Source organism: Bidens hawaiensis, unplaced genomic scaffold (genome assembly GCF_021521415.1).
Source record: "Bidens hawaiensis isolate Kalapana, Puna unplaced genomic scaffold, B.hawaiensis_p1.1 tig00013345_1, whole genome shotgun sequence".
NCBI lineage: Eukaryota > Viridiplantae > Streptophyta > Magnoliopsida > Asterales > Asteraceae > Bidens > Bidens hawaiensis.
The window spans coordinates 104140-118512 of NW_027492131.1; the positions used below are offsets into that span (position 1 = coordinate 104140).

The 14373-nt window shown below is 34.4% G+C and overlaps 1 protein-coding gene across 1 annotated transcript; it reads right to left on the reverse strand.

Moving 5' to 3' along the window:
• Positions 1–6782: 6782 nt before the first annotated feature.
• LOC143543870 (germin-like protein 5-1) lies at positions 6783–8233 on the reverse strand. Its single transcript, XM_077036091.1, has 2 exons — positions 8116–8233; positions 6783–7321 (listed from the first exon to the last, which is right to left on the reverse strand). The coding sequence occupies exons 1-2, from the start codon at positions 8231–8233 to the stop codon at positions 6783–6785; spliced, it is 657 nt and encodes a 218-aa protein (XP_076892206.1).
• Positions 8234–14373: the final 6140 nt, after the last annotated feature.

Genomic DNA, 14373 nt, shown 5'->3' on the forward strand with positions numbered 1-14373 from the left:
TGCTACGGTAATTTGAATCTAAAAAAAACTAAAATCTTATTCATATCCGATGAACATCATTTTTTGTGATTTGTACCTTTTGTTTGAAACCAGTTCTTTAAAACAACCACAAAACAAAATCTAAAAAAAATATGGAAAGGAGTGTAATGTTGTGTCTAAGAGAGATTCATTCTCAAGGCATCCAAAATCACATGTACCAAGTGTGGACCATCGAAATGGATCTAACATTGTGTAGTTCGGATCAATCCATGCACGGGGAGGGCGAAATCAACTCGTACACTCGGATATCGAATCATGGCCTTGGAACTTGGAACAAATGCCAAAGTGTGTGTAGGAGAAAAATATATATACATGACAATAGTTAAGGCTATAGGGTTTAGGCATTGTTTTTTTATACCCTAGGCCCATGATCATTCATATAAGGCCCGCAAAGGGTGCCCTCTCGAAAGAACCGAATATCATATTTGCTTGCTTTGCAATTGGTGGCCTTGCAATCATGACTGAATCGCAAACTGAATTTTACAAATAAAAAAAAGTTTACTTATCCTTGTGAGTTCAAGAGTGTTATAGGTTGCTAAAGGTGCGATTTAGACCCTTTCCACGAGTTCACAACAGGTTTTGAGCTCAAGTTCTATGTTTCTAGTTTTTACATATTCGATATACCACTAGGTCATAACTGGTTCGTTCTAGGCTCGATGAACACTCTAAATATTAAGAGTCTAAGCCGTCAATGCGAGATCTAGCTTTATGGTACCTTTAAGAGAAAAATCTACATTTCAAGGGTTTTCCAGAAATTCTTACCTTTATCGACCCCAAAATGACGTTTTTGATGATATGGCCTTCACGTTTCCCTTTATTCTTATATAGATCTATGTTTTGGTGAACCAGATCCTGAATCCAACACGAAAATGATAATTCAAGATTGGAGGGGCTTAAGTGTGTGTTTTTTTGGTGTAATTTGGTTTAGGAAATTAAGGTTTTTGGTTTAAGAAGTATTTATACTCCATATTTATGAACCCTAAACCCACTTTTAATTACTTATTTACTTAATTAAATAAATTAAAGATAAAAATATTCATTTATTATTTCCCTTAAGAATACGGATGTTACACTACTCTTGTTATGAAAATGAGTAATCACTATAAAAACACAACCTCCCACAACTGAATATACAAAACAAGGTGATTTCATTGAAGTTTGGTCCTTGTGAATTTTGTAGGTATTTTAGCATAAAGAAATGGAGTTTTTTTTTTACCAAAAAAGGGGAGGAGAGAACATTATTTACAAAAATGTGATTTGAAAAGTATTTACTAAAATAGGTTTTTCTACAAACTTATTTTTCTCACTCCTAATTTAATGAATAAATAATATCTATAAAAAGTTTATATATAAATAGATAGGTAAAAAATGAAAATATAAAAATAAAAATTTTATTTTTTTTTATATAGTTTAAATCAAGATTATTAAAAAAAATGTTTTTCGAAATTGTGTTTAATATTCATGCTATTTATTTATTTATAAATCCAATTTAAAATAAAACTCTTATATTTATACAAAACGATTTACTGGGTGGTTTCATCAAAGTTTGGTCATTGTGAATTTTATAGGTATTTTAGCATAAAGAAATGATGCATAACAAAATATTAAGAGTTAAAACACTTAACATGGATATGGATGTAGGATAAGAGGGACTAGGGTAGAGCAAAATCGGTACCGGTACCGGTATTGAAATCGGTACTGATTTGGTACCGTCGGTACCGAATCGGTACCAAAGTTTTAAGATTTGGGATCGGTACGGTACGGGTACTGGTATAATCCCGATACCGTCCCGGTACCGAACCGAATATTTCGATACCGGTAACGGTACCAAGAATTTGAGATTTTTGGGATCGAGATTTTCAGTACCGGTAGGGTACCATGCTCATCCCTAAGAGGGGCCAGTGTCTCAGTCACCGCTGTTTGTTCATTTCGTTGTGTAAATTTTAGCGATTCTATCCGAGAGTGTTTATAGGTATTGAGGCCCCTCACCCTTCAAGTACTTCAGTTGCCCTATGACTTAGCCCAAGCATCACCACTGACTCTTAAGATAGCCACGGGGATCGGGCTCGTTTAGATCTTTATTATTTATCAATGCACACCGGGCTTGGGCTCGGGCTCGTTTAGACCTTTATTATTTATCTACGCACATCAGGCTTGGGCTAGGGCCCGATTTTTTAAGCGAGCTAACACACAAATCACCATCAAATCAAGCAAATCCACACAAATCACTTCAAACTGTCCAAATCCAGACAAATAAGTTCATATTAACCAATAATTTAACCAAATTAGCAAATCCAAGTGAATATACACATAGTAATTGACTTCCGGTGAAAACAAAAGTGTGGTGTTGTGGAGGCGTCATTATGGGGTTTGTGCTCTGGCGACGATGTTAGTTCTATGCAATGACCCACCGATAGTGCGACGCTTCGATGAAGCTAGCATGCGGTGGTGACTGCGTGGATTAAAATTTGGTGAAGCAATGATCGTTGCGTGCAAAAATCGCCCGCGATTTGGAGAAAAATTGAAGTTTTGGGGGTAGTTGAAAGTGAGGCTGGAAGGAGTGCGATTTAAATTTTTGGATTTTAGCGGTGACATATCGCCAATAAAGAGTGTTGCTAAGAAAAAAAGGGATAAAGACCATGAAAACTTTGTTTATATTTTATATATATGTTAGTTATCAAAGTAGTTACAGGTAAGAGTGTCAAAAAATTAAAAATTCGAATATCCGAATTTCAGATATCCTAATTTTCACTTTCAGATATTGATAGTGTTCTGAAAACTTTTGGATATTTTGGATATCTGGTATCCGAAAACTCTAAGTTTAGTTTTTTAATAATTTATTATATATAAACGTCAGACCAAAATCCATTCTTCAGATCATTGTAATTCGTGACCGCGTCTCGTCGGTAGAGGTTGAATTTCGGTACTGGGCTCTAAACATGATACCGTGTTTTTCCGGTGGTAGTTGAATTCTAGTCGCTATCAAACCACATGCCCGCCATTCTTCAAACACAGGGTACCTACTTCGTACACCGATCTTCAAAACAGGGTACCGCCTTCTGATTCGTTAATAAACCTTAGACTTACCATGATGTGACTTGTTGGAGCCGGTGGATTATGTTTTATTCGTTATCAAAATTCGAATATCAGATTAATTATCAAAATGTGTTTTATTTGTTTTCTAGTAATTTAATTGGAAACATGGATTCTTGAAATGTTGATTTAATTTCAATTTTTTTTTTATATATTCGGATATCTGAACTTATCCGAAATTCGAATATTCCAAATTTCGGATATCGAACTTTGAACACCCCTGGTTATGAATATGATTTTAGATAATCTTAATTTTTCCATAAGGAATTGGAATATAGTAAGTCCCGAGCTCGTTCTTATATATCGAGGATCATCGAAATAAGAAAAAATACTGTTTCTACGGAGAATATCATTTTTGAATATTTCAATTGCTATACCAAAGAAGGTATTAGTTGGTTCCCGCCTTCTAAAATCGAGTCGAGTGGGATGATGACTCAATTTCTTCTCCTCTTTGCCAATAAATCAGAATTCCCTTTCAGAATGCCCGGATATCTGAGATTACAACGACTAGCACGTGTCGTATGATTCAGTTATGAATAATAAGGAATCATATCTCTTTTTTCACTAGAGTAAAAAAGCCAAAATCGACCATGTGGTTTGGTAGTTTTTGGGACTTCCGTCCAACAAATTTTTTTTTATATATTTTTTTGCAACTGAACCACTGAATTTCCCAGTTGTTGCCAATATCGTCAAAATCGCTAACTATGCTAGTTTTTTAACTTTAAGTCAAGGGGTATTTTAATCTTTCTATTTTTCTTTTTTATTTAATTCATCTTTTAATTCTTTTATCCTTAAATTGTTTTAGTAATAAAAATATAATAATAATAATAATAACACAGGTCCAATCAACACCCTTTTCCACCTCTTCTCCATTTCTTTCATCTCCCTCACCTTCTTCTACCAATGTTTTCACACCACATCTCTTCAACAAATCCTAACCCTTAATTTCATAACCAAACCATTTGAAAGCATCAAACATACATTCCCCTACTCGTATTAAATATCAGAAGCCTACCCGATAAACACCACAAGAACATCGTTCCTTCCGATCCTCAAGGGAAGTTATTCTAGCAACATGGTTCATGTGTTTTAAAGCTGGCTCCATGGTGGCATGTAAGCCACTCGCCTTGGAAGCTTCGTCTGTATCATTTAGATTCAAACTCTAATTATTGATCAACTGATCGATTACAGATAAGATCTAAGGGTAGGTTACTCTAAACAACCACAACACATGTGTTTTAGTGTTGGTTTTGTAACAGAGAAGAACGATTTCAACCCTTAGCCAGAGAAGATCGGTGGGGGTGAGTGAAAATAGTATGTGGAAGGAATTGGCCAAGGATCGGGTTTTGTGTTGCGGCCGGCAGAAAACGGGCGTGGTTGGGTAGTGGGTTTTGACGGTCCCACTCACAATATAACATTTATAATATATATAAAATTTAAAGAAGTTTAAAGTGACAAATATAAACTTAAGTTAACGAGAAATATAAATAGTGTTAGTGATTTGGATTATACTGGCAATATATGGGAAACCTCAATAACTCAGTTATGAAAAATAAATTTTTTGACCGAAAATCGTAAAACGATTAAACCTTATGAACGATTTCGGCACTTTACAGTTTTTATTAAGATTGATAAAAATTGTTTTTATCTTTCTTTATCTAATTATAACAAGTGTTACACCCGAAGTTTTGTGCCAGGACAGGTCAATAAAACACAGGTTCTCGTAAAACCCAAGTGTCGAGGTGGTCAGTCGGTGCGAATTCGGTCTGTTTTGGTTACGTGCGTTATGGTAAAAAAAATAAAAGAATATACATACATACATACATATATACATATATATTGAGGTGAACCAATGGGGTTGCGTCAGTCAGTTAAACTCGGGCGTTGGTAAAACCCGAGTGTTATTGATCCCGACCGTTCAGGCAGTGTGTCAACGCAAATTTGGTCGGTCTCCATAGAGTTTGTTACGGTACCGAAACTAAAATAAAAATAAATTTGCATTCGATCGGTTGTCGTGACGTCGTTACAAACTAAAACAAAATATAGTGAATATATACAAATTCGGTCGGTTTCCATCACATTCATTATATTACTGAAACTAAAAAAACAAAACTGACATTTGGTCGATATACATTATGTTAGTTATTGTAAGATAACTAGGAAAAAGACAAAAAAAAAGTGCCACCAACCACTAAGGTGTCGCCAAGTGATCAAATAGGAACCATTACGACACCAAAGTTGTCTTTTATACAATATAATAATAATTCCCCATAAAGAATTTTAAGATTATCTAAAATCATGTCCACAATTAAATAGACAATTAACACTAGTAATTAATATAAACTAACAGATAAACTATATGCAGTTGTCACAAACTTGTAGCAAAGTTACTACCATTGCAACAATTTTGCGACAAAACTTGGTTTTAGAATTTTATTTTGTATATTATTGTTGTCACAAAAATGTAGCAAAGTGCAACCATTGCAACAATTTTGCCACAAAATTCAGTTTTTAATTTTTATTTTGTATATTCTTCAGAAGGTTTATTTAATAAGAAAAATCAGTATTTGTCGGGAAACTATCTGAAAAGTAGCTACACATGCTACGATTTGTGACAAGAATTATTTTCAGGATTGTTTTTGATTTTATTTGTGGTCGAATATTTGTCGCAAATTAAGATTTGTGGATAAATTGTTGGAAATGATTGTCTCAAAAGTAGCCATGTTCTAATGTTGAGCACCGTGAAAACTTTGTTACTCTTTTATATTTGTTAGTTATCCTATTAGCCTATTATCTATGTAGTCATGGACATGATTTTACATCAATTAATTTTTTTTTGTAGGGAATTGTAATCAAATAAAAGATATCTGTTTGTTGTTCTACAGTTAACCATTTGATTTACAAATTTTAATTTGCATTGTCTACTAGATTAATTCGGATGTTTTTTATTTTTAATAGTGTAAGTGCACTCGTGCTGAATTTAACAAATTCAATTAGCCGGAAGAGTAAGTTTTGACAAACTTACTTAAGTTCACACTTTGATTATCTTAGACACGTGTTATAACTCCGAGATATGCTAAATGTGGTTTGAAGATCCTAAGCTAAATTGTGGTTCGAAGCAAACATGCGGTTAATATGAAAACCATAAAGGAGTCATGATTTCAAAGAAAGATATGAAGAAGAGTTAATATTAGTATTCTAGCGCATAATGACGTACTTATTAAATGAAATGTCCGTAATGAAAGTGATACAAATTACAAAAGTTCAAGAGTAGTAAACTTGAAACAACGTGGGAGCCCTACAACGCAAGAACCAATAATATCTTTGTCCCACAAACCTTTATTGAGTAAAAAAAACAAATGAAAGTTTTTTTTTTAATCAAAGAACTATAATTTATTAACATCTAACATAATCTAAGTTAAATCTGGATAATGGGTAAGCGAGTAACAAGCTGCGCCGCTATCCCCTTTTGGATCGAAAGTTTAAAAACACATAGATTGTAATCAGTACTAATAAGCTGTGCCGCTATCTAGATTGAAAACACATAGTTTGAAAATACATAGATCGAAAGTTTGAAAACACAAGCTGCGCCGCTATCTTGATAATGAAAGTTTGAAAACACATAGATTGTAATCGGTACTAATACGATTTTAGTTCTTTGGAGCAAGTCTAGATTTAATTTTTTCCACCTCTTTGGTTCCAACTTGGAATGTTTTAGTCAACACAACATTTTCTATCGTTGGAGACGAAGCAAACACCGCGTTTGCCACCCTTTGGGTTCCTGGCAATTGGCTGTTGAAGCCAGCAATAACGGCGGCAAGAACTTTACCGTTGTTTATTTGGAAGTGAATCAAGCCTCTAGGGAATGTGAAGATTTCACCTTTCGTGATGGTCTTAGAAAAGAGCTTATTATCGGTGGTGATAAATCCAACATCCAATTCGCCTTCAAGCACAAACACAATCTCAGTTGCTCTTGGGTGGGTGTGTGGTGGGTTTAGACCGCCTGGTGCATAATCAATGCGAGCCATGGACACGCCTAGGGTGTTTAGCCCCGTGATTTGTTGGACGGAGGCCGGTGTAACGGTTGCACCAAAGGTGTTGTTTGTGAGCCCTGGCTTCGCTAATCCGGCATAGAAGAAATCATCCGCGGATATGTTGCTTTTGCAAGCAAATCCATTTAACTTTACACCTGTCTTATGCAAATTAGTATGTCAAAGTTTAAATTTATTTTCGAATCGCGTGACATATAAAATGAAAATTTTCTTTCTTGAGCAAACCAATGATTATATAAATCATATTGAGAGAGAATATACTTCAATCGATCTAAATAATACAACTATTATCTTATTTGGGTCACAGATTCATATAAAATTAAGAAAACGTACATGCCATCACTTATTATTTACTATTATTTTTATTGATTCACCATCTTGCCACCGGAGAAAATACGTTACTAATGGCGGAGATTAATCCCAACCTCAGTAAATGTTAACTTACAGTCTTAACTATAAATGGTTTTTCTTTAGCAAACGCATACGTATTTCCGCGTCATCAAAAAGCTAACGGGCAAGGTTATTTTTCAAGTAGTATGGGATTGCTGGAGAAAAATATGTTCAAAGTTTGACTCCCTGTAATTATTTTCTAAGTTAGAATCAGTCCAGGTCAATAAATAAAAATTAAGATTATTAACGAAAAATAAGCAAGATTGGATTTTAAAATTCGAACTTTGACAGATTGCTATTTATGGTAATGAAAGATAAGTACATTGACGTTGCATTCCAAATCTCATCACTGTTCTACCCAATGCTCATGCATCGATTGTCTGACGAATAATTTAGTCAAATATTGTATCGACAAAGGAACACGGATATGTTGATTTTCTATGATAGCTAGCAATCTTAAGAAATATCAGTTGATGTAAAGAACCATAATATCGTAAGTTTGTATCGGTCGAATGATTCATAATATTAACTTCTTAAGTACCTGAAGCAAGATCTGCAACACAGACATCTTGAACCAATTCTGGATCCGCATAAACCAAGGAAACCAGGGATATGACCATCATCATGCCAATCATTAATCCATAATCACTAGTAGCCATAGTATATCTTGATCACTCAATAATTTGTATAAACACTTATACAATAAGCCCTTTGCAGTTGTAATGGAAAGGTATATGATGGGTGAGCAATATACAGATTGGTAGTTTGTTCCTTTCATTTTTACTTAAAAGTTTTGTCTTGCTTTCATGGGCTTCATATATTTTATGTTACAACTTACAAGACAAGCGAGTGCCTAGTGCTAACTTCCTTGTTCAGCTGAAGGTTTTCAAATTATTATTTTTTTATTTCATTTTTTTCTTTTTAGTTTGGAAAGGGAAATTTTAGTTTACATATTGAAAAAAATCTATAGAACTTTTATTAAAAATATGATATACATTATCAACTATGAAATTATAAAACCACTTCTCCCAATTATACAAATTAAATTACAAAACCATTAAAATAAAATCAACTCAATGTACGCATAAACTTCTATTTAATTGTGGTTTGCTGCCTCATATACTTAGATTAAAGATTGGATATTTAATGACATTGATACGGAATATCGATCCATCACGTGGTTTATGTAATGGCACAAGTGTTTGATTTTACATGTTTTTTCTTCATGTTTTTTCATCATACTAAGTTAATTATTTTTGTATATAAAATTAGGAAATTGTATGGACGAAACGTAGAAAAAAGTTTGAATCTTTGGTATGCATACTAACTACATATAACATTATTACTTTGTTAAAATATATATAAGAGACTAAAATTATTTTTATTTTTTCAGTATCTACACCTACTATAGAAGATGTAGCAATGCAGGTAGCCAACAAAAAAAGAATATCAGCCAACACCAAATATATCAACGAAACATGGGCATCAACCTCTTTGTGAATCTTTAGATAACATGTTCGCCAATGATAAATGACGATTGAAAAATCAAGATGAGATAATTATAATATGGGGCGTATGAATAAAATTTATTATTTTTATTTTAATTTATTATTGCACTGTCATTATAGTTTACTGAATTAAACAATAATATTTATGTCAATTTATTTTTTTATTTCGCATGTGTAATAGTTATGAATAAGATATATAATAATGATGCTACTGACTTGAAACAGTAAAAACAGTTATATAATATAGTTTTGTAAAATATTAAACGAATAACAAAACTAACTAAAGTACAATTATACAATATCTCACGAGTTGACTTATGAACCAACATAAACGACTACAACTTTGCAAATTGCCGTCGCCGTTGCATCGCGCAGACACTCTAATAGTATGTGTGTGTATATATATATATATATATATACCTTTTAATTTATTAGTATTTTTGTCATCATATTTATCAAACTATTGGTTTTTCTTTTGTCTCGTTTTCAGTAACCTGAAGTTATGGTAAAAATGTTAATTAATATACCCAATTTACAATATGTCGTTTTTGGAATTGTTTAAAAAATCTCATTTAAAATGCTAACTAATATTATTACTTACGCTTCTACTTACGCTTCGCGGCGGGGCATAAGTTGTGAAAATTAACGCAAGTTACAAACTATTAACATAGCAAATTAGTGCCTTTCAACATTAGTTGGTAACTGATATAAACATGTTATCGAAAGTGGCTTCATAAACTCTCTTTCAAATCAAATTGTTCCAGTGCTGAGATATGATTCAAACTGCCCATTTCTTTTGTTGTTATTGCACCAACTTTTGCAAAATATAAACTTCTCTAGTTCCTACAATCATATATTACATAACATTAAAACAATAGCTATAAGAAGAGTCATCACTCCCCAAGTAAATGCCAAAATATTTGTCTTATAAGTTATAGCTTTTGTAATTTCAAAAACATCTTTTATTTGACCTGTTTTGTAAACGGGAATCAGTTTGATAGCTACGGTAACCTCATAAAAAGCAGAGGTGCACATACCTGCGGAACCGCTTTCACTCGGTCAAACAAAAATTCAACCGTTTTGTGATTGATTTCTGTTCGGGTTGAAACCGGTTGATGATAAGATTTTTACCGCTTTTCGACCGGGTTTGACTTGTTTTTAATTCGGCTAACCAGTTCCGGTTCTGAGAATTAGAAACCGAACCCGAACCTTCGGTTGTGAGAATTAGAAACCGAACCCGAACTTGTGCCTTTATCACTTCCAAACCAGCTCAGGTCTTAGGTTTGGTACGGTAACCAACCGGATTCAGTGTGCACTTCTAATACAACAACCATACGTAGATATTAACATATTGCTTTTGAAACCTAAACATCTATTACTTAAGATATACTGCAGTTAAATAAGATATTCCATCCTTCAAAAACAATAGAATAACAACTTTTTCAACTTTTTGCCATTTATCAAGGCTGCATGCATAATGTTAAGTAACTAAGTTTATAATACCAATTTTGTGTTAATAATACAAATTTTGTATTATAGTATTTATTTTCTTCCAAACTTCAAACATTAAAGCAGGCCCCTTTAAATATTTGTTAGTTAATACTATTAATAAATTACTGAAGATATAAAGAATAAAATTGACTAACAAAGTGTTGGATTTAATGGTCGGTTCGGGTCAAATCAATGCGGACCAACCCGAATGTGACCCGGTAAGAGTTACACCGAGATTAATGAACACCGAACCCGCTTAAGTTATTAACCGGGCTGGACACGATTGAACTGGGTTTTTAGTTGGTGATTAGGCCTTGAAGCCCATTGGGTTTTGCTATGGGTTAAACCCTAACCCACATAATATATAATAACATCTTATTGTTATTATTTATCTAATCAAGAGTTAAACCAAAACCCTAATCACCTTTACAACCACCAGCCGCCACTCCCTGCTGCCGGAACAGCGCCGCCGTCAAAATCCCATCTCCGCCGGAATCGCGTCGCCATCGGAACCAGGCCATCACCGGAACACCACCGCAGCCGCCGCTGTTTTGTCTCGTTGTTCTGCCGCTACTGTTCGCCAAACACTGCCGCCTGCCGCCGCCACCTGCTGTCACCGGTTGCCGGAAATTGGTGTCGGGTCTCGTACAACTTCTAGCTTGGTTCTTTAGATCTTGGTGTCTCACCCGGTTTCGATAACCGAGGTATAAAGCTTTTATCTTAATCTATGGTTTGGTTTATTTTTATTATCGTGCTCGTATATGTTGTAACCGGATCCGAGTTCGGGTTTTCGGTTCGTATAATCATTAATTGTCCGCTGCGTTTTTACTCATTAAATTATTAATATGATTAATAATTACTAACGAAAATAATACACTAAAACGGGTTAAAATAATTTGACCGTTTTCGTTCCGAACCACCGTTGAAACCTAACACAAAGTCCACTAATATTTTCTATAGGAATGAAAAGGCCAATATCTCAAAAAGGTTGACGATATTGAGTGTGGCGTACCTTCAACTGGCTTCAACAACTTGACAATATCGTGAGAAATGCACTTTGTAATGGTTTTTATGTGGTATATGATATGCATGCAAGGAAATACATGATGAATAATAGACTTCTTAATGCAACAATATCCTCTGTGTAATTTTCCAACTAAAAGCTTGCTTAAAACAGTTTAACTTGGATGGTTTCGGAAACTCCTTGTCACATAAACGACCTGGAATCAGATAATATCAACATACAAAAAAAACTGGACCAATTGGCTGTAATCATGTTATTTTTTTTTCAAATGAAAGTTTACTTGAAGTGATTTGAGGCTCAGAACTGTTTACCGTCATAGAAATACAACTACACCAACATGGCTACAAAAAGAGGTTGCAATTAATTGGAGAACCCAATTGCCATCCTACAGATATGCCACGCCATGTTGGGTAGAAAGTCATATACAATTTTCAGTTAGATTAAATGCAGTTCAGTCATCACATCCTCTGTTCCAAAACGCCCGTTACGGCAGGCACCATCAAATGACCACACGTAAAAACCTAAAATATAGTCAGCAAACACATCCGTCGATACCAAATGACAACCTCAAGTAGCATATCAGGTGTAGGCCAGCCACAGTGATGTCCATCTACGATGGATAAAACACCAACAATGATCGATGTTGACCAATTTGTAAATCATTTTTAAAACCCTAAAAGCTAAAACTTAATAATCACGTCAAATTATGAGGAGACTACCATCGTAATGGGCCAATACAGAAATAAGAGAGCCAGGCCCAAAGGGTTTATAAATGGATCTCCGGGACAAGAAAAAGGGCAGGCCCAACAATAGCCCAGTCAAAGTAGCCCACAAGCAAACATATGATGAACAAGATTAGAAAAGGCCCAAGGAAGGAGAACAACTTGCAGAAGCAGAACAACCACCTGCTGAAACAGAACAAAATGCTGATCCACCAAATAACGCAGTCCAATTTAAATCTTAGCATTACAAGGACTTTACAAAATATGCACGAGGGTTCTAAAATCTCTTTGACAATGGATGAGGGTACAAAATCTTTTGTTGGGACCTCAGCAACACCTTTTGCAACTGAGTGTGGAATTGTTGTTCGCAATTTCTGTCCAATGAATTATCATGCATGGGACTCAATACAAGAAGAAGCGATAAATCTGATGTATGAGAAATTAGAAGTAAATTGTATATATTTTTACATTTAATTATTGAGAAGCTGTTATGATGTTATATAGTATCATTAATATCATTAACAATATATTCTTTGAAGGGGAAATTCTAGTTGTTGAGATCAAATAAGGTTTTCATGGAGTATGTGAATGCTCGCCTCCAAACCCATTGGAAACGCACCCGATGTAATTGGAGTTGGCACTGCAAGAAAAATGGAGGAAGAACCAATCCCGAGTTGGCAAGATCGAAAAGGAAATCTGATTGTCGTGAAGAAGCTTGGAAGCATATGTGTTGTCACACCCCGACTTAGGGCCTAGGTGTGTGACCACAAGTTGGTACATGTTTTGTAAATATATCAGAGTTTATGGATTAATTTTAGCGGAAGACTTTAGGTTGAATATGATACTAATTTACATTGAAAATTACTCGAGAATTAAATACCCGAGTATCAGTTTACAAAACATATGTGTCATATTACAAGGATTTTAGTTATAAAAAATGAAGCCATGTTGTACGCGCTTCTATCTTCATATAGACTCCAATCCTTGCTAATGCTACTTATGCTTAATTACCTGCATTGGGTTGGAAAAATACGTCTGTTATATGCTGGTGAACACGTATGACTCAATAAAACATTTTGAATGATGATTATAATACAAATGTAATTTTCTTGACAAGCTCAGCGGAAGTATTTCTACTTCCGATATATGTACCACTTCCCTACACACACAACGGTATTCCCCGAGCCAAACGGCCCTGAACTGAGAACTGGTCATGATCGTTTAAGCTCGCGGCTTCATTGCCTTTGATTGATTGATTGAGCTTTAACAGTTATGTTTGGATCCAGACACATGCGTATTCGGTCTGAGTTGATATTATTCTCTACTTTATATTATAACGTTTTAGAGATTTCATTATCTCATGTAGACATTGATTGACTCGTTAAGACAAACACCCGTTCGTCTTATTGAGTATAAACATGTTTTGACTGATTAGAAAGGTTAACGTATTCATCTGTACCGTTGGTGTTGTAAACCATGACTGATTGATTGATTGTGAATGATACTTAACCTATACATAAATAGGTTCTTATGAATGTTTTGAATGATGTTAAGCTATGATTGTAAGCTTAACCTTGAAATAGTTTATCTTTGATTGTAAATGAAAACACTTGGTTTTATGTGACGTTTGATATAGCATGCTTTGGCCTAGGTTTTAACACGTTGGTAGGTTTCTCTAGGTAAGTAAACGGGTCCCTTGGTTGATTGGGATTTATACGAATTACTTTTCCTTAGGCAAGTAACTTACTACTAGTGATATCCCCCTTCCAGTTACTACATGCCCGTCAAAATATATCTTTCGTTTAACATTACTTTATCATGAAGTAACGTTTATGAAAACATGATTGGGAATGATTTGTAAAATACGATCAAGGTTAAAGACCATAGCCTCGATTGATAGTCTAAGCTATAATTCAAACAACTTAAACATAACTCCTACCTTAGATCGGATACTTAGATTGGTAATAAGAAAAAGGCGGGATCTTGATCTACTTGCTTAAGTGATTGCTACTTGATTATAACTTTGTTTCTTGCACGAATTACGAGAAAACAGC